This window comes from Lissotriton helveticus, chromosome 5_1 (genome assembly GCF_964261635.1).
Source record: "Lissotriton helveticus chromosome 5_1, aLisHel1.1, whole genome shotgun sequence".
In the NCBI taxonomy this organism is placed as follows: Eukaryota; Metazoa; Chordata; class Amphibia; order Caudata; family Salamandridae; genus Lissotriton; species Lissotriton helveticus.
The window spans coordinates 695,254,502-695,276,310 of NC_136065.1; the positions used below are offsets into that span (position 1 = coordinate 695,254,502).

The following is a 21,809-nucleotide window of genomic DNA, read 5'->3' on the forward strand; positions in this document are numbered from 1 at the left end:
AGGAAGTTGTGGTGCTGGGTGAGTTGCTGGTTGATCGCTTTCTCAAGGACCTTTACTGGATGTGGGATAAGTGAGAAGGGAGAGAGGCTGGTAGTTCTTCGGTTCCACTAGGTTGGTGGGTATTTTTTTCAGGAGGGGGTTCACTTTGGCGTATTTTCCAGTCCTCAGGGAAGGAGGCAGATTTGATGGAGGTGTTTAGGAATTTCCTGAGCTCATCACGGAGTGTCTTGCTTCCAAGGTGAAGACGTGGTGGGGCAGAGGTCTGTGGGTGCTCCCGGGTGCAGGAGTTCATGATGGAGATGGGTCTTGCTTGCCGAGGAGGTCCCAGTGGGTGAGCAGATGTTCGAGGCTAGTGTTCAACTGAGTGAGCTGGTTGATACTGCCCGTGGCGGAGCGTTGGTGTTTAAAGTTTTCATAGAAGGCAGAGATCTTGTCATGGAAGAAGTCGACAAGGCTGTCACACAGTTCCTGGGAGGATGTGATGTCATTCTCGGTGGCAGCAAGATTGAACTCTTTCGTGATGGTGAAGAGTTTCTTACTGTGGTTTGTGCTGGCGGCTTTGAAGTCTACTAGGGAATTCTTCTTAGTTTCTTTCAGTAGGCAGTGCTACTGGTTGAGTGCTGTCCTGGAGGCGGTGCAGTCTTCTATCTTTTTGTTGATGCGAACCAGCTGGATCTTTTGGTGGGTCCTTTGGACTTGACTGTCATGGCGGGAGTAATAGTGCTGGTACATTCTGTGATCCACTGAAAGAAGTTTTTTGCTGCTAGTTTTGGGTCGGGTGTAGTACCTGGGATGTGAGCATCTCATCTACCTAGTGACCTTCAATATTAGTGGTTCACTTATTGTCTGAAACAAGTTTGTTACTTCAATCTCTCCTCTGGCGCTCAGTATCATCAGTGATGGGTCTTGGCTTTACCAATCTGTTGCTCAATTTGTTCCAGCATTGTCTTGACGAAATATTTCTCAGGCTTATTGATTGCCTGTCCATTTGTTAATTGTACTCAGTCTCAGTGGGCCTTTATTTGGCTTACCTAAGGCTGCTGATGAGGTCTCTCCTCTTCTTCTCAGTGTCTTCTGAGAGGTTTTAGTTCCCTCAATCTTGAACCTATTATGTTTAAGTGGTCATTTGGTGGTTTATTCATCTAGCTAGTCATATGTCTCTCCGGCTGCTTCTGATCCTGTAGCGGGAATTCCGTTCTCCTACAGAACTGTGCATAGAGATTTGGAACCTCGGCGAATTAGGGTGACCCAAAACTCACCTCAGTACCCAAAATCCCCTTACCAAGCTAGCTACAGTGTCTCACTGGTCGTAACAGACTCCCAATGTTTAGACAAACCAGAACATGAACTTACAATACCTCAGGTCACGTGGAACACATGAGCACTCTTTCGTTATACAATCATTTGAAACCAGAACGTGGAGTAAATGAGGACACGTGCACATTTGAAATATTTATTTACTAATGCGGTCTTCTCAAACGCAGTATCTTAGATAATACAAGGAAACATATTATCAGAAGCAAAGTTATCAGCATAGTTACTAGTCCATAGAAAGCAAAAGGTGATAGCATGCTAAAACACTGTAATGAATAAGGGTTAACACCTAATTCTCACCCTCCCTAACTAGCATATTATATTAATATCTACGAAGGTCTCTTTGGGTTTTAGCAGGGCGGCCCCATACCTCAAGATCCTAGTATGAAGAGATCACATCAGCTTCCACCAGCTCTCTGCATGCAAACCGCATCAGGTGTGTATGTGTGCTCTAAACAAAGCAATATAAAACGCGCCTAAAGCCAGAATTTGGCAGGAGCTGCACTTATGTTATGTCTATGAAGGTGCGGAGATCAGACCTCACAACAATTCTGTGTCGTGTTATCCTTGAAGCTTCAGCACTAACTGTACAGACAGTTTACCAAGCAAAGCTGATATCAGAGCAATAACACATTATTCTCATGTAAATCACAACGCTCTTCTAGGCTGAAAGCTAAATCAACAATTATGTGTCGTGTGCAGAAGCAGCAAAAGGAAAAATTGCGTTTAAACATTTAATAAGCTCATGCTAACTTAACACGGTTCATAGATAAGCAGTAACTATATGACACCCCCCCATGATCCGAGCACGGATAAGATAAGATAAGATAAGGGCCTCCTCATGAATGCAGAGTTCAAGAACGATGAGCAATGTTATAATTTAAAAAGTGATGGAAAAAAGTTTCATAAACCAATTCCCAAAAAATCCAAAATGGCAATACAGTGTTCACTTGTATTCAAGCCAATAGTTCTGAGAGGTGAAAAATTCAAGCAAAATTTGCAAAACGTTATGTCAGTAGAAAACAAGGGACCGTGATCTGAAATTTGGAAATCTTTTAGGGCAAGACCAAATATGCAAAATATGCAGCAACAGCCTCCAAAATGAAATCACGTCTTCGTCCGAAAACAGTTCAGCCATCCAATTTAATAGTTGGAAAGAACATACGTGCTCTTCAAGTACCGGAGCCTCTATCACCATCAGAGGACAACTCGTGGGTTCTCAAGAAAGCTCTGTGCCAAGAAATCTTGCGCTGCTGCGAGTATGTCCCAATGACCTATTAGTCCATGCATCGCTGCCAAGACCATAATCCTTTCGCCAGAACAAACCAACTCGTGAGTAACGACGGGACTCATCAGCTGATTAAAATCGACGTCAGGAGAAACCGTCTTGCAGAGACACAAATCAATGGCCCAGTCAAAATCGCAGCTGAGGCAATGAAACACAGGCTGGACACATGTAAAATAGGAAAATCGAAACGATAATCCATATGCCGTGCTTAAAGTCGCAAGCGGCAGAGTGCCATAATATTCAAGCATCCTGTTGCGAAACAGTGCCAGGAGGGGCTGCGCGGCTTCTTGCACACGAAGGGCATCCATGTTTAATAAAGCAAAATATCACCAGAACGCCTGCCGCCAGTGCCAGCAAAACCAGGAATCCACCAAATAAACTTGAAAAAATCGAATGGAAGAAAGCAGGAATGACCCCAAATATCTTCTCAAATGAAGTCACGAGACCGCTGCTAACTTTCTTAAAAAAGCGCGCAAGCCCAGTCGTGGAGGACGCGTTAAAGATTGAATGAACCAGTTCGCTGAAATGCAACGGCAAATCAGTATTTAAAAGGGCTTCAACCTCTGTGCGGGTGTTAGCTATGTGAAGCACAAATGTTTCTCGAGCCGAACTCCAGGCCACCTCTTTTTGGGACAAAAGAGCTCTTAGTCTACTCATGCCATTGAACTCCGCCGTCAAGGTTGGGATGCGCGGCCAGATGGAAACATCCCCTTTCCAATGCGGGGGTGTGTAAAGTACATTTTTGCAGCACACCACACGTTCAGATACGGACACCACATAAGCAACACCTTTAATTAACCCACAACAATCTTCATTATTTAAAAGTAAATAACTGCCGTTTGCCAGTAAAGTAAAAGTGGGGATGATTGCGGGGACTGGTGTTCCTTTCAAAACACAGGCTAAATTTGGCCGGTCCTGGTTACAAGAACCGTGCAATTGAATGTGTCTACACATTAAGGAGTGATCTGGTGTCTCTGTACACTCCTCCCCATTCAGATAAACCTCTTGTCCGTCTTTTAAACATCTATAAGTAAATGGGAGAGACCAGACTTCATGGAGAAATGCATTACCTAAAGGTTCATATCGACCTATAGCAATATATCGCATACAATTTGTAAATTTATATAAAGCAAATGGTAATGTTATCAAACTATGGATAAGCCATGTTGCAGCAGTGGCCTCTGCCACAGAGAAAGGCAGGGATTCCAACCTTTCAATATGTAACATTGAAAAAGTCGCATCGCGCATGGAAAGTTGTCAGTTAAATTAAAAGGGGCAAAGAGAGAGGACACATTCATGTAGGTCCATGGCACCTTGCCAGACTTCAGCGTCTGCAGGGTCCACGCAAATTGCATGATAGAACGCAATTGATTTTGACCATGGTACAATACAGATACTTCATCCTGCACAATATCCACTACAGAGGACACAATATTATCTAACGTGTAAATGCGGGAAGAAAGCATGTTAATACTATTATCTACCACTGCAAGCACTTTCTCTAGATTAGCTTGATCAATAGCTCTAAGGCGAGTTGCCGCCTCAATCTGTGACGTCTTCCAGATTTCATTGTAAATAGCATATATCCATCTTTTTGATCTACCACTAGCCGGGCCTTTTATGAAATCATTTAAATCTACATCTTCATTCAGCTTGGATAGATGTAATTTAACCGCAGCCAATGTAGAATGTTTCAGTCAATTTTGACATAATTTGCCTACTGAGTAAGTCGTGACAGAATGGTCAGTGTCAAAACGTGGATCAGGTCTAACCTGTTTAAAGCCATCAGATAAACCCAGAAAACGGTGCTGGCATGAATCAGCACTTCTGTGCCACATCAGCCAACCATTTGGATCTAAACTGGATATGTTAAAGGATGAATTTAGCAAAAGGGTCTGCAAGTCCCTAATGGGAAACTGAGTAAAATTACTCCAGCCAGAATATTCTTCTAACTCAGGAATGGTAGGAGTATTCAATTTTTTAGAAGTAGCCAATCCAAAGCATGTTGTTTGTGAAATAGAGGAATTCAAAAACATATGATTTGGGATGAGACAAGCACGGTGCAAAGCCTCAGTGCCTTGTACCTGCCAGTATTTAGATCCCCAAACAGATTTAAGGTCAATAGTTTCCTTCCACAATTCGTAGCCGCCAACAGCCAGCTGATCAAGAAAGGACTTCGAGTACAATAATTTGGTATCGGTAAGTCTAACCTTGGACATTGGCTTCTGTGTCATTTTAAAATAAAAGGACTCGGGATTAGACTGATTGAAGTCGGTAAAATAAGTGTACTTTTTCAAAAAAGTACTTGAACTGCCTTGTTTAGGAGCTGGGCAATGCTCCCATTGTGTATAATTTACAGTATTCCTTCTGGAAGTAGTTTTATGTAAGAAGTGATTGCCAAAATGTTGAAAGCAAAACAAAATCACCATAATTAGCAGATTCCAAGTACAAATCTTCAGCATCAAAGGCAGCATAGTATTTCAAATCAGAAAACAAAGTTTCTACGGCCTGAATATCCCAATCATCAGAATGTATGTTTTGTTTCACTACATCCCCCATGTTAACTCTAAGCACATTAGGGACATTAACAACCTCTGTTGGGCCATGAATCTGAAATCTAACGGCATCCCACACAATCCCATCTAGGACAGGCCAAGCAGTCATATTAACAAATGTCAAGTCTCTTTTCAGTCTGTGTGCAGAATGTGACGAGGAAAGGGGGGCCAAAGTTCCATTGAGATGACGGATGCATGTTCTTTCCTCGACACAGTGTCCATTGACAATTCGAAAAAAATAAAACACAAAACCAATTGACATAAAAAGGTAAATAGAAAAAAGTACCAGCCAAATATATGTCCAAGGGGGAATCAAAAAATGTTTTGTAAATAAACTGGCATAAACTGCAAACCGTGAGGGTTTCTTTGAGGCATTGGAAACAGTGTCAAAAGAAAATCTGGATTCTGTGGCCAAACGTGTTTGCAGGTCAGGCATAGATAAGTCAGTGGGGTAAGTGTAATCAATGTCATCATGGTCAGTACCAGGCAAAGTACTTAATAAAGGACTGGCAATTGCAGGCAACTCGATGGCCACTTCTGGTTCAGGATTAGAAGCAGTGGCCAAAACAGAATTTCTCACAATGGAAGGACAGGAGACTGCCGGTGTCATACTAAGAAGAATCGGCCACTCTGTGTATCTTGACATTGTCAATGGAGATAAACCTGTTTTCCTTACGACCTGGAAGCAGTGGTAAAATGACTGTTCTTGTGCCCTTCACTCCAAGGACCGGAACCGGAGCTCGATAGGAAGGTCCAAATTCTTTCTTGTTGTCGATCTTCTCACGAACCAGTTCTCCAACTTGGAGTAGCCAGCCAACTACCGGGATCTGCAGCGCAACATCCGATGTGGAGGGCAAATGTTCCTTTGTAAGACTGTCTCTGGTCTTTTGTAGAACCTGTAAAACATTGCAATGTTCATCTACGTCAAAGGTCGTGGCGGAAGCCACGCAGTCTAGACCATCAAGGTCAGGGACGTACATCTTGATCCCAAAGAGCATTTCGTATGGGGTCCGCCCACCCAGAGTCCTTCTAGGGAGATTATTAAGAGCACGCTGCACGCCATTGAGGTGGGCCAGCCAGTTTCTGCCAGTGCCTATAACCCGAGCTGTCAATGATTGCTTTAAGTCACGGTTCATTCGCTCCACTACACTATTACCCTCAGGTCTGTAGGGAGACGAAAACTTGACTTGGACCCCCATCGAAGTCATGGCATACTTATACGCCTTAGAGGCGAAAGCCGGACCCTGATCCGAATGGAAGGTACCGCAGGTAAAAATCCCTACAAAGACACGCAAATCTCTTATGACAGTCCGTGAATCAGCGCTGCGATGGGTCCCAAACCCACACAAAGCGTGTGCATGAATCAACTGCTACTAAGATGTACTTATACGCAGTATCAGAGGAAAAAGGACCGCAGTGATCTAAATAAACACAACCTAGCGGTTTATTAGATATGTACAACTGTGTCTGTGGCGGACGTGCAGCAGTCAAAGGTTTAATCTGCTGGCAAATATCACATTGAAGGACATAGTCTCGCGTCTGTTTGTACAGTCCCCGCCACCAGAAACGTTGTTGTAATTGAGCTACAGTGGCCGAGACGCCCGCATGCGCAGACGCCACACCTTCATGCGCCGCTGTAATCAAGCTAGCTCTGCGATCCGAGTTGGGAATCAAACGTTCTCCAACTTCAGGAATTTTCACAAAAGGAACCTTTTCGGGACTTAAGTGGTATGTGTACTTCGAAGGGAACCCCATAGGATGTTTACCTCCCTTCTCAGTGGCAGCAACAGACGCCAAGATGTTATCATCAATCTTACTTTTGGACCGTGTAACTGCTGCAACTAGATATGTTGACACCGCTGATTTCGCCGCTTCATCAGCAAGCGAGTTACCGACAGCGTGAACTCCCACACGCTGATGGCCGAGAGTACGAATTACAAAAACGAGTGGCAAGGTAGCCTTAAGCTCAGCAACTCGAACCCAGATCATCTTGTGTTTTATTGTGCTACCCTTGGAATCACGAAAATCATTCTGAATCCAAAAGAATAAGTTTTCATTGTAAGACTGGACACAGTAGTAAGAATCACTCACAATAAGAGTAGTCACACTAGGATCAGCGTACTCCAACGCTAGTAAGAGAGCACGAAGCTCTGCCAATTGTGCGGCGCAGTCCCCTAGAGTCTGCGTGTGCACAACTCTGGACTTGAACTCATCGTTCACCATGGCACCGACCACAATGGCGCATGCGGAAACGTAGGCGCGTTTAGATCCATGCGCAACCTGCGCCGAACCGTCAGTGTAAATGATGCAATGGAAGTCCTCCAAAGATCGCATAGCTAGAGGAGCAGGATGAACGAATACATACTGCAAGTACTCCTGCGACCGTAATGAGGCGTCAAAAATGAACGTGACATCCGTGGACGTCAAGGAAGCAGCCCATTGAATCCACCGAGGGTGCAAAGCTTTAGAATTTGGTACACTGGCTTTCATAACTGCCTCCAAATGAGGACAGGGTGTAACAACCAACATGCGTTTCCCCTGTGACAGAGCACGTTCCTTAAGAATCGCCATCTGCACAGCCGTTAAAACTTTCTCCACAGTGGGAAACCGCATTTCAGCCGAAGTGTACAAGTGTGACTTGTAAGCAATAGGTACTGTCTCTCCTTCATTAAAAGTGAGGTAAGTGAAACCCACCGTCCCAGGAATGATTCTTATCACCAGGTTAGTGTGGTTATCACGAGTCATTAAGAATTTAGAAGCGAGCAGATCAGCCTGCAAGGATTGCAAGATGGCTGAGTGCTCAGGCAGCCAGCATGATTTGGAAAAAGTAGGTTGTATCAAAGCATACAAAGGCTTGATACGCTGGGCATATTCCGGAATGTAAGTTCTCCCGAAATTTAAAAAACCCAGTAAAGACTGTAATTTTTTCAGTGTTGTAGGAGCGCGCAATTGAGCGCATTTCTCCAAGAAGTGAGGAGCCAAACCTCTACCTTCATTGTTGAGCTCATAGCCCAGGAACAACACTGTGTACTCTGCAATGTGCGATTTTGCAAAGTTAAATTTGTAACCCATGTCTGCAAAGTTACAAATTATGCTGTTGACTCGACACAGATGCTCCCAAATTTCGTCGTCTGTGAGATATATGTCATCCACATACGAGCTTGCATCTGGGTCGATCCTCTCTAAGAGAGAGACTATGCGGGCGGTGAAAATCCCAGGACTATTCCTATAGCCCATTGGGAGACGCCGAAATTGTTTTTGGACTCTGGTGCAAGTAAAGCTGGTCCATTGGGAACTAAGACCATCCAATCTATGGGCATAAAAACCGTTAGAAATGTCAAGCGTGGTCTTAAAACGCTTACGCACTAGACTATCCACTAGGGCAGAGCCGTGAGTATTCTGTACTGCACAGTTACGGCAATGCGAGTTTAAATGCCGGTAATCCAATACCAAACGATATGACCCGTCTGGCTTGGTCACAGTAAAAAGAGGGTTATTCATCGGTGACACACATGTTTCAATAACTCCCTGATATTCCAATTGTTCAAGGATTGCCGCAACGGAAGCCTTGGCTTCACGCCGTATGGGGTATTGAGGTTGAGGCTGCGGCTGAGACCGTAAAGGAATTTCGTGCCATGGGGACAATTTATCCCAACCACATTGGTTGCGGTACAGAGCCGGTGCTAGAGCCTTAGCCCACTTTTCTGCAAAGTGCAGCACATGCTCTTTTGAGACTGTGTTCGCGAAACTCGGGAGGATCACCTCCTCCCCTCGCGGCGCTGCGAGCACAAAAGGTGGGGGCCAGTCAGCCTCCGAAAGCAAAATGTCATACGTAGACGAAAGATTTTCCCAAAATACCCCTTTGATGGTACGTTGTATGTCACCTTCGATTAACAGGACAATTTCATAAAATCTATCAGGGGGAGCAACTCTTGTATCGGCTGTTTCTATTACAACATAAATATCAGTCGCTGTCACCTTCAGTAGTGGACGCAGGGCCTCTCTCACAATGGTAATCTCCGCCGCGCTGTCCAGCAAAGTCAGAGCCCATGTCAGATTCCGAAGCCGCGTTCTCACTATCTGTGGCATATCGATGCGCTGTCAAAGCCGCGACTTTCTTTTTGGCAAACTGCGGTCTCTTTGGCGTTGAGCCATCCTGCTTTCCTGCACCGTCTGTCTGGCGGGGTTGGTCACGTCCTTGCTGACCACCCCGACCCCTTACGCCTCCTTCACCACCGGTCTTTGGGGCCGATGAGTCCTGAAAGGAACGAGGAGAGCGTTGATCAAAAACCTGAAATCGATCAGGCGATTTAATCATTGCGCGATCGCGCAAGTCATAAACACGTTCTGTTTGCGCAGGCATCGGAGACGCAGGGCTAGACTCTTGCGTCTGCTGTTGTTGCTGTTGCTTACCCTGTTTCTGTTTTTTAGGCCAATTTTGTTTTTTGAACTTGGGCTGAACTTCCGTTTCTGAAGTCTGCCCTTGGGGTTGCTTCTTCTCTTTGACAGAAAAAGGCTTTAGACCCTTGCTATTGCGACCCACATTTCTATAAGCAGCCACAATAATCCTCGCTAACTGCCTGGGTTTATCGGCATCGGGAATCGCCTCCAAAGCATTAACTACCTGAAAGTTCACTGCATCCCCCTTGACATTAGCAAGAATGAGATCGCAAACTATATCAAAGGAGCCACACAGGCGCATACCCAATTCAACCGCTGCCTCCGGTCCGTGATCATCTTGAACACGTTTAATGATCGTAGGCAGGACAGCCATAGACGGAGTGCCGTAACACCTCGCATTGACCGCCGCAAATGTTTTTCCCCAGGTCTTACAGTCAACGAGTTCGGGGGCCAAATCCTTCGGTAAACTAATCGTTAAGATCCTATGTTTATCTCCAGGAGTTGTATTAGGAAATACTGCTTCCAGCTGGTCAAATTTCTCGGCAAGCCAGAAAGGAAAATCAGCCTTTTCCTGGGGACGCTTACCCATCACTGCATTGACCATCACAGGACTGAGCTTCAAACCGCCCTGTCCCGCTGGAAGAGCCGGACCCCCGGGGGCCCACCCGGGAGATGACGACCTATGTATTGCACTAATGCACGAATCACGGCAATAGAAACTACATGTAGTCTACGAACCTCCGCCAAGGTACAATTGCTGTGTTGAGGATGAGGAGTAAATCCAGCCAGAACAGGCCAATTTGCACCTGGAATGGACAACGGACCTAACCTCGGAGCGGTTAAAGAATGGGGTAGGGCGCCACCAACCCAAACGCGATGCTGCCATTGATCAATAGGTATTTCCAGTGCCCTGTACGGAGTATATTCATTCGGCACAGGTGAGGGAGTGTACGTGTGGAACACATTAGAATTAGCGTCCACAGCCGGAAATGTCACCCTCGAATAAAAGAGTTCGTATGGGATCGAGCTCTTTGGTCTGGCCATAAACTGTCACTCTGGAGGCATATTTACGGTGATCATCTGCTACCGACCGCCTGGGGCCTTTCTCCTTTCGCAACAGCAAATGCTCCTCACGACCATCACCAATATGGCAACCTCTCATAGCAAACTTATCATTCTAGGAGATTTCAATCTCTGGCCAAATGGCAGCCTGGACACCGGGTTGGGAAACCTTCTATTGTCCTGCGAGAACGTGGGCCTTTGCCAACTGATAAAGGTCCCCACCCACTCTGCAGGCAATCGTCTCGACCTCATCTTTTCGAGTCCGGGCCTAACTCAAGTAGGCGACATTCTGCCTATGAGCTGGACTGATCACTCGCTCATTAAACTTTATATCAATAATGCCACAATAAGAAAGTCCAAGAATCATCCGCCACCACAATTCTCTTACCGAAATTGGAAAGCTTTAGATAAACTTAGCACCTCCACCAAAGTCTTCGAAGTTCAGGATAGATTCTCTCCCACTAGTTCAGTGGAAAACAATTATAGATCCTTTAGTTCGAGAATCACCTCCATTGCGGACTCGGTTGCCCCTCTAAAACATTGCAAACCCAAAGGTAGAGCACCTGCTCCCTGGTACAACGAGTCCCTCAAATCCCTCAAATCAGCCTGTAAACAGGCTGAGAGAAAGTGGAGACAAGGTTACTGCAATATCAACAAAGCCCGCTGGAAAAAGTTACTCCAGGACTACAAAACCGCCATTGCAGAAAGTAAGGCGAACTACTACTGCTCTACTATAGCCAATGCGGCCAATAGTTCTAAAAGTATATTTCAGATCCTGGACAATATCATGCATCCTGACTGTGTTAAAAACTCTATTCCCCCATCTCAGACCCTTTGTGACAGTCTCGCTCAGTTTTTTACTGATAAAATTGAGACTATCATTAATAATCTGGCAATGTCTCCGGCACATCTTCACTTGACTCCTCCTGAAGTTGGCATCACCAATCCTGACTGTCCAAGGTTAGCCTGTCCTCCCCTGAATGAGCTCCTGGACTTCCCTCCTATCTCTCAAGTAGAGTTTGAGAAAGTTGCATTGGCTATCACCTCTGGATCCCCTCTTGACCCTCTGCCTCCGAAAATCTGGAAAGCTTGTGGGCACGAATTATTTCATACTTTACGGATGATTTGCAATCAATCCCTCAGGTGTGGTATCGTCCCCAGTCCCTGGAAGCAAGCGCTCATCACTCCGCTATTAAAGAAACCCACGCTGAATCCAGAATGTCTGTCCAACTTTCGCCCTATATCACTTTTGCCATTCCCGGTGAAGGTACTCGAACGCTGGGTCAGCAACTGCCTCTCAAACCATCTCGAGCAGCACCACGTCTTAGACGAATTCCAATTCGGGTTTCGCCCGGCCCATGGCACTGAAACTGCTGTGCTCACTTCCATGGAGGAGCTTCGAATGCGTGCAGACAGGGGCCAAGCCGTGGCCTTGATTTTATTGGATCTGTCTGCCGCATTCGATACGGTCAATCATGGGATTTTGCTTGAGAGGTTAAGAGAGGCAGGGATCGCTGGTACGGCCCTGCTTTGGTTTCATTCATATCTTAGTGACAGACAACAGGCTGTATCCCTTCCCCCATACCAATCGGCCTTTTCCCCTGTCCCTCACGGTGTTCCTCAGGGCTCCTCTGTTAGCCCGATTCTTTTTAATGTTTACCTGAAACCACTGGTTCTGCTAATCAAATCGCACAAGGTGACCACAGTAAATTATGCAGACGACACTCAGCTGTTGCTTTCTTGGGAGGGCGAAGAATCCATCCCCTTAGAAGCTTTTCACAACTGTCTTAGAGACACCGCTAGCTGGTTGCACCGGAATTCCCTCCAGTTCAACTCCGCGAAAACCGAGGTTTTGTTCTGTCCGGCGAGCCACATTCCCCGCCCTCTGCCTGCTGAGTTCTGGCCCCCGGAAAACTCTAACAACCCACCACCCGTCACCAGTGTTCGCAATCTGGGCGTCATGCTAAACCACCAGCTGAGCATGGAAACGCAGGTCTCAAGAACAGTTGCTACCTGCTCAGCCCTCATGCGCTCACTGCGTAAGGTTCTGCCTCTTTTACCACCCCCGGCCCGAGCATTGATAGTCAGGTGCACTATTCTCAGTCGCCTTGACTATTGTAATGCTCTCCTGTTTGAATCCCCTGTGACACTACTGGACAGACTCCAACGAGTTCAGTCGGCAGCAGCCAAACTGGCTCTTGGTTGGACCAGAAGATCCTCTGCCACCGCTGCGCTGGCCGAGCTGCACTGGCCGAGCTGCACTGGCTACCGCTGAAGCAGCGTATTGCCTTCAAGGCCCTCTGTCTGGTCTTCAAGGCACTACATGGTGCAGGACCTAGACCTCTCCAACGCCTGTTCTCGTGGTACACACCCACCAGAACACTTAGGTCTACAACTGCCTGCCTGGTGAAAGTCCCCAAATATAAGAAGTCCAGGATCGGAGGCAGATCTTTCAGAGTGGCTGCAGCTAAGCTGTGGAACAGTTTGCCGGCCGATGTCCGCCAAATCACCCATCTCCTACCCTTTAGGAAACGAATCAAAACTTGGCTCTTTCCTTCACCCCTTTAGCTTGCCAGTTAAAGTTCAACCTCCCTGTCTATAAACCCAGGAGTAGCCACCAGCGCCAGGATACCTGCAAGGTGACAGTTGCGCTTAATAAATGTTTTAAATAAATAAATAAATGGGTAAGCTGCATCCGCACTCACCACCAAAATCACAGCCACGCCGTCAACGGGAACATTGTAAGTCTGCAAATGATTGCGCACCGCAATGCGACTATGCTGCGGAATGTCCACGGCATTGGCCATGACTGCACAGGAACGTAGAAAAACAAAGTAAACTTTGTAGCACAACTGGGTAGTAATTCAAGGAAAACGTTTCAGATAGATTCAAGTTTGAAAAGACCTATTTCAAAAATAGGTAGGTTTGTCCGACACTACCGTTTTCCGGAAATGACAGTGAAGGGGTTAAGGTTTGAATGATATACTACTCGATTGTCATGATATAAGACCACCAACGGTTGGGCGCCATGTAGCGGGAATTCCGTTCTCCTACAGAACTGTGCATAGAGATTCGGAACCTCGGCGAATTAGGGTGACCCAAAACTCACCTCAGTACCCAAAATCCCCTTACCAAGCTAGCTACAGTGTCTCATTGGTCGTAACAGACTCCCAATGTTTAGACAAACCAGAACATGAACTTACAATACCTCAGGTCACGTGGAACACATGAGCACTCTTTCGTTATACAATCATTTCAAACCAGAACGTGGAGTAAATGAGGACACGTGCACATTTGAAATATTTATTTACTAATGCCGTCTTCTCAAACGCAGTATCTTAGATAAAACAAGGAAACATATTATCAGAAGCAAAGTTACTAGTCCATAGAAAGCAAAAGGTGATAGCATGCTAAAACACTGTAATGAATAAGGGTTAACAACACCTAATTCTCACCCTCCCTAACTAGCATATTATATTAATATCTACAAAGGTCTCTTTGGGTTTTAGCAGGGCGGCCCCATACCTCAAGATTCTAGTATGAAGAGATCACATCAGCTTCCACCAGCTCTCTGCATGCAAACCGCATCAAGTGTGTATGTGTGCTCTAAACAAAGCAATATAAAACGCGCCTAAAGCCAGAATTTGGCAGGAGCTGCACTTATGTTATGTCTATGAAGGTGTGGCGATCAGACCTCACAACAACTCTGTGTCGTGTTATCCTTGAAGCTTCAGCACTCACTGTACAGACAGTTTACCAAGCAAAGCTGATATCAGAGCAATAACATATTATTCTCATGTAAATCACAACGCTCTTCTAGGCTGAAAGCTAAATCAACAATTATGTGTCGTGTGCAGAAGCAGCAAAAGGAAAAATGGCGTTTAAACATTTAATAAGCTCATGCTAACTTAACACGGTTCATAGATAAGCAGTAACTATATGACAATCCTCCTGCTTTAGTATATCCACAGTGGTTCCTTGACTTCTGCACAGGAGCATATGAATCTCATTTTGCCTTCTCATATGAACACGAGACAAAACAGAGTGCTCCCAGCGATATAGGATTTTTCTTTTCGTAAATGATCCATAAGTGGTTTAAAGTTTTGTGTCTTCTGCAAAGCTATTGCAGAGAGGTCTTGAACAATTTGGATTTTGGCATCCTCCACCGTGATATCTCCCTCCTTCAACACAGCATCGACAATCTGTTCCCTGAAGGTATAGCAGTGAGCTCCTGCAGTTACATCGGAGGGGGGTTGCCTCCCGGGCAGGGGCAACTTAAGGATTTTGGGGGCCCTGGGCCAAACGTATTTTGGGGTCCCTGTTTGGAACAGCTTTGAATTTATGATCCAATTTCAGCTTTTCATGTCTGCTTTGCAAGGTCACCGACACTGCAGGGCACACTGGCCCAAATTTGATATGTGTTTACATCCAATATTCAGGGATAGTGATGTGTGTGTTTTATATTGTAATATAGTAGCAGCTCACTGATATTATTATTAATAATCTCTGTTAACCACTGCCATTTCTCATAGGTTAGGTCCTGTTTCGATCTAAAAGGATTATTTGTATGAATGTTGCATGGTGTTGAATAACATAAGCATAACATGTCTCTGCATAATGTCAGTTAAAAGACTCCAACAAATCACCTGTATTAAAAATAAATTAAAAGAAAGCAGTATTTAAAAAAAGTATGTTTAAGAATCATTCAAGGTCATCAGGGCAGGAGATGCGTGTAGAACAGAGCAGGATCTATCAGGGGCCCCATAAAAGACTAGAGCCCTGGGCAGAGCCCCCCCTTTTCCCATGCCTTAAAACATCTGCTCCTGGTCTGTTATGTCTAGCTCAATGTGCTAGTGGACACTGGAGCCCAATGGATCACTAAAAAAGAGAGAACAAAGTCTCCCAGGTAAAAATAATATTTTACATATCTGGGCCATGTAGTGGTAGGCAGTGTAGTGGGGGTGACCTAATAGTAGCACTAGGATGGTGAAGTACAATGGAGTGCAATATACAACCACTTGAAATTATTTGTAGTGAATCTGGTCCTCCACTTCCCCATCACTGTACCCAGAATTAGGCAGTGGGCGGATTTGTTTCTATTCCATACCAATCGCAATTCTTTTACATTTTGGGTACATTCATGAATTTTGTTTAACGTTTTTGACAATGAAAATGTTTTTGTGAATCACCCTGAACTTTATGTTCACATCTGAAACAAATTTCTACCCAATGTGTTCATGGTTAAGCTACCCAATTCAATTCTACTGTCCCAAATACACCAATCAACTGATAAACCAGAAAGATACTCACCCGCTGAACCGTTTATTCACTGCTCTCCGTATGGATTCAGCAGCCAACAGCTTCCCTGGGTGTGCAGATAGCAATGATAAAGCTTGAGCGATTGTTGGACTGGTGATCTGTAAACCACACACTTCTCCCGCACCTTGGAGCATGGGAATGATGCATAACTCCCCACAGTGGAAGAAAACCTGATGAAGCAGAAGCATTTTAGCTACCAGTTAATAGTGTCAACAACAAAAGAAATCGAAAATCAGTGCGGCCTGCCAAAGGCCTTCTAATCATGCTGAATGATTTGAATCATTTGAGGCTATTTATAAACTGCATTTTGTTGTACTTTCAGTAGTACTACAACAGTAGTACTAAAGTTCTACAGGAAGCTATTTTCAAACCTATGAGTGTTATTCTCCAACTCTCCTATCTTTTCTAAGGTGAGATCCTCACACATGCAAATTTTCTACTTAGTAGTTAATACAGGAGGGACGGGTGGAATGGCTGGAAAAACGGCATACTTACTACTAAATGGGAGGGGTTTACGGGGGAGTAAGGTGGGCTTTATGGGCCTTTAGGGAGGAGTTTAGGAAAGGGCATGCCCCCCACCGACAAAGGAGTGAGGCCATTACTATTCACAAACTGCACTTCTATCATTAATATGGCAAAAAAGGGACCCAAAACAGTGGTAAATTACTCCAGCTCAGAGCTGGAGTTAGGCCCTGCACCACACTTGGCTAACCACTGCTACTGCAACATCCTTTAAAAGAAAATAGTGGCGGTAGGTACTAAAAATAAACCCCCATAGGAAGTAATGTAAAATTCAATATGACTAAATACTAAAACAAAATTCAAAAATGACATTATCTAATTAAAACACATTTTAACAACCTTTTTAGAATTCATAAGTTAATGTAACATTAGTTTTTATTAAAATATAATTACATTCCTTTAATGACTTGATAAAAAACTTTTTTTTTACTGTTTAGAATTTTTTTATTGAAACTTCGGAAATTATTTTTTTATTTCATTAAATACATTTAAATTAAAGAGTTAATTACCATAACATGAATATAGTTTATGTATTTGTAAAGCAAATGTTAACCAAGAAGGGTATCTAGGTGCTGAATAACAGATGTTTATAGTTACCCAACTCAATGGTACTCATTTTATTGACTGCAGAAGAATGAAAGGCTGAGTGGGTCTGCTGGGATTTGAACCTGTGACCGTGAGGTCAAACACAGGCCCCTACAATGGACGCATTAGTCCACTAAGCCACCACACCCGGCATTAGTTAATTCAAAAGTTAAAAATTTTTGTATTTTGTTCTACATTTAAAATACCCTAATTCACATTAATAAATAAAAAAATATTTTTACTCTTTTTTTAAGTTAATTTAGTTTTTACTTCTACTATATCATGGGGAATCTCAACCCTGACAGAGGAGTCTCCCTATAATAAAGTATAGGGAAAATTGAAAAAAAATGTTAATCTTTATAACAAATTAGTAAAAATATTTTTAAGTTAAATATTATTTTAAGACCCTGTGTCCGGGGAGCGCTAGAGAGCCCACGGCACAATGGTTACACTTTAGTGCTGCTCTGCTGTCAGGTATCAACATCCAAGTAATATCCGCACCATCGGCTGCCATCTGTTTAGAAAACAAGAATTTGCAATGCAAATCGGTATCGCCTTTGGGACCTTATATGTATTAAGCTATGCAGGACATTAGCCTGGGTGCTGAAACATCTACTGTTCTTTAACATGGAGGGAAAGTAAGCATCAAACTGCTTGACATGCCAGGTATGAGAACACATGGAGAGAAATATTGTCTTTCAGCGGGAAATGGTAAGGCCCAAAGCTTGGTTTTTAATATAAATTCAGGGCCTTCAGTGGTCATATAACTGAAAATTCAAGATTTGAAAAAAAAAAATTATTGTCTACGGGGTGCTCGTGGAAGACAATTTTATGGACTGAAATCTAGAGAATACTAAAGCGAGTGTGGTATTTTACTGACCTCTGCTGGTCGTTTTTTATCATTAAAGTTAAATAGAGGCAGTTGCCAGAAATTTTTTAAAAAGGAAAGTCCCTCAGCAGAAAGCAATTCTGGTATTTTACTGACTTCTACTGGCTGTTTTCTATCAAGACAGTTAAATAGAGGCAGTCGAACAGAAAAATTAGTCCCTAAACGGAAGCAGACAAGTCCTAGGGCTGATCTCCAGAGCTCACAAAGTACATGCACATATAAGTATATACTAAAGTATATAAGTATATACTAAAGTATATACAAGAGGTCTTGAATGCTCGACCTAAAGAGGAGCAAGCCATGCCTGGATGGTGGTGAGCACTGGTGTAGCCAATAGCAGCACCTGGATGGCGTGCAGGGCAGGGAGCACTTCGAGACTGCCCTCCTGGGGTGATATCGGTCAATACAACATGGCTGCGACCAGAGACCACTGAGTGGAGGATACGGCTGCCTGGCTGTCCTTGCTGCGGAGCCTGGCACTGAGGATGCCGCTGCTGTCCCTGGGGAAGGCCACCTTTGCAGTGCCGGTGAGAGTGCTGATGCGACTGCGTGAACCTTGGTGGAGGGCCCTGAGGCCCGAGGGACGAGACACTGTAGGCCGGGGCGGCTGTCGGGCCCTGGTGAAGCCATGCGTGACTGAGGCCCAGTTTTAGGGGAAACGTCAAGGGATGATGCTGAGTGGAGAGGGAAGACGATGCACCAAACCCACTGGAGGAGCTGTACAATCCCCGAAGAGGTGACGGGGACTGGGAGGAGGGCTGCTGCTGATGGGTTGTCTTGCTTGGGTTATAGTTAGACGACGGCGGGAGCCGGCTGCCGGGCGCTGTGGCCTTGCACTCTGTTGCCCCCCCTCTGCTGTGCGACTTCCGCTGAGCTCAGCTGCGGCCTCCGACGGGCAGCGGCCAAGTGGAACAGACACTGCAGATTGACAGAGACGCTGCAGACCCGACTGCAACAGGCTATAGGGGAGTTGAGAGCAGCAGAGGCTACTCGCGGGATGCAGGTGAGCCTAGCAGAGTTCTGAAGACCAAACCAATGGGATCTGCTCTTAGACGCACACCTGCCCACGCACTGAGAAGGGCCCAAAAGGCATTTTGCATATCCAGCCTCATGATGAGGTTATGAGTGCCTGAAGAGGAATGAATGGTAGCACAAGGCCCGCCAGCATCTCGTTTAGACCCTAAGCCTTAGGGCCTAAGGGGTATTCCTCGAGGCACAGCCCCCTACTGGCCTGTGAACTTGCCCGCCGGCTTATCAAATAACTGCTGGCAAACAGAGTGTGTAGTATGCACTTTGGTAGTGAGGGTGCTAGGCCTAGCATTGCGAAGCCCTGATGACCTGCATCTTTGGACCATGTGGCTAACCCCGAGATATTGTTATAAGTACCAGTAGGTGTGACAAGCTCACCATGGGCAAAAACGAAAGCAGCAATCCAAACTCACTTTTGAGTCACACTGCTCAGTGCATCTTCAGGTCTCATCAGATACAGAACAGGGCTTGCATTCTTCTCCTCCTGCCTCTCTAGAAGTCACACTGCAAGCTATGCAGCAAAGTTTGCAATCAATTGATGGCAAGATTGATGCCTTAAATCTCAGGATGGATTACATGGCGACCAAGCTAGATAAAGAAGCAGCTAGGATCACAACTGCGGAGCAGCGAATATCTACTGTTGAAGATGATATACAAGCCCTCACTAGCAAATGTCTCAATATGGAAAAAGTATTAGAAGGTGATCAGGGATGGAAGCACGCTTACGCTGAAATAATTCCTTCAGTGAAGAATACTGTCCATACCAAAACTCATAATAAGCCATTTTAAGTTTTGATAATTTATCTTTGTCTTACTATGTGATGGTATGTTTTAGTTTGCTTAATATTTATCCATTTATATATTTATAGGCAGCAATAACATTTCACATGGAAATGTTGTACAGGAGAACAATAACAACACATAAGTGTTAAGTGGCTAATATAAGTCAAAGTGTGTGAATATATTTACAGTTTATCCACCATGCAACAACATCTGTTCGCCATATTGCAAACAACCCAGATGCACAGGTATGTTTTACAATAAAAGATTAATACATTTATATATTTTCAGGTTTGATTTAATGAGGCTCATTAGTCACTCTTTGCCTTCCAGTCCCAGCAGCTGGAAATGTAAGCTTCTTTTAAACTGTGTGGGGGTAAGGCTGAATATAAATACTGAAAACTCAGAGAAAAGATACTGACTGGCACTTACCCTATTGGTACTATTTTCTGGCTCCAGCCACTTAGGGAGAACATCTGCAGCCTCAATCAACAAAAACTCCCCATCATTGTCTTCAACACTGAAGAATAAAAAAAGTACACGTCATGCACGTTTTTATATAGGATAATTGAAACGAATTGGTATCTAAGAAGAAACATCAGCATCAATACTCTATTTTCGAAATACGCCACAAAAGAACAAGACAAATACTTTGAAAACACTAAAACAGTACAAATTATTACTTAAAAACATGCTTATTCTTTGGAAGTAATAGTTAGAAAAATTGGATAAAAACAGCTAGCTGCCATATAGATACAGTAAAATTAGATTACAAATTGGTAAAACTTCACCAGCATTATATACATTATAAACCTGATAAAGTGGCAACAAACTACATAAACTTCAGTGAATAATTAGTGTTATATTATCTTTAACATAAGATGCAGCTTTATCCATAAGTACCAGGTAATATAACATAGCGGCAGCTCAGCCTTTACAGTCCTTCCACTAACTGTTGGCGGCTTTGTTTTTGCCTAATTCACCACATTGCAAGTAAATATCTTAAAACAGTAAATACTATTTTCTGGCTGGTACCAGATTGTAGGACCCTGTAGGCCTCCATATGCTGAGTAGTTCCTAATATCCTACAAATTAGAATTTGCCATTTTGACCAGGCTTTGCTTTATTTTGGGCAGTAGTAAAGGGCACGAATCACGGTTTCTGCAGCTAGTCCACAGGACAGACAGTCCCGCTCTACGAATCTATCAGAGTGTGCCTATTTGTTGGTATATGTACCCAATGGTAAAGACCCGATTCTAAATTGCACCTAAAGCTTCCTAGCCAAGCTGGGTTCAATATGATCTACAAACTGCTCGGATTTATAACAGTCCTTTAGCCGCAGGAAGGTATTAGTCAAGGTGCCCATGGTTAATCTGGTCATAAGGAGACTGGATTTAAAGTTTTTTAAACTCCTCTTAAGAGTCATTTTGTTAATTAAGATACCAACCCCCTGTGGTCTTTCTAGAGTTTTTTATTCCCATGTTTATCAAAGTGTCTCTGACATGTTTTATCCATGGGCAATCGCCTGACCCGGCATACCAATTATCTCTTCTAACCCTCTGCGATAGGAGAGCAGCTTGGGCGTTGCCAGACTCTTCTCCAGTACAATATTTTTCTGACAGTAATCTCATCAAAACTGTCCGACGGGAGGAGTCCGCTTGAATACAAGACTTGTTATTGTATTTTTTCAAGCACACTTGATAGATGTTTGTAGAGATGTTGAAACCTCGGGTACATAGAGGACTACCTCGCAGTGTATTGCCCAGATGAAGTGCGTGAACACTGATTACTATAGAAATAAGTGGGTACTGGCAACTAAGATTTGTTTCATGTTGTTTTGTATATGTTTGTGATGTAAATGTCTACATACATATGTATGTTTATGTTTCTCTGTCAAAAACACAAAAATAATGATCGATTCTTTCAAAGAATGTCTTTGGGGTATGTGTATTGTTTGAATGAGTTTTTCATAAATTGAAATGGGACTTTGTATCATTGATATGGTAATCTGATGTCCCCTATGATCAAGTAAATGAAGAGATATTGATTCCTCCATGCCATTTTT

The 21,809-nt window shown here is 44.1% G+C and overlaps 1 protein-coding gene across 1 annotated transcript in view; it reads right to left on the reverse strand.

The window, feature by feature from the left end:
* The window catches only part of ECD (ecdysoneless cell cycle regulator), a 285,220-nt gene that overhangs the window by 221,906 nt on the left and 41,505 nt on the right, over positions 1-21,809 (reverse strand). Inside the window, exons 4-5 of the mRNA XM_078643094.1 lie at positions 20,177-20,264; positions 15,931-16,109 (exon numbers count right to left, since the gene is read on the reverse strand). Of these exons, the coding sequence (XP_078499220.1) occupies positions 15,931-16,109; positions 20,177-20,264 (267 nt within the window). The remainder of the gene's footprint in view (positions 1-15,930; positions 16,110-20,176; positions 20,265-21,809) is intronic.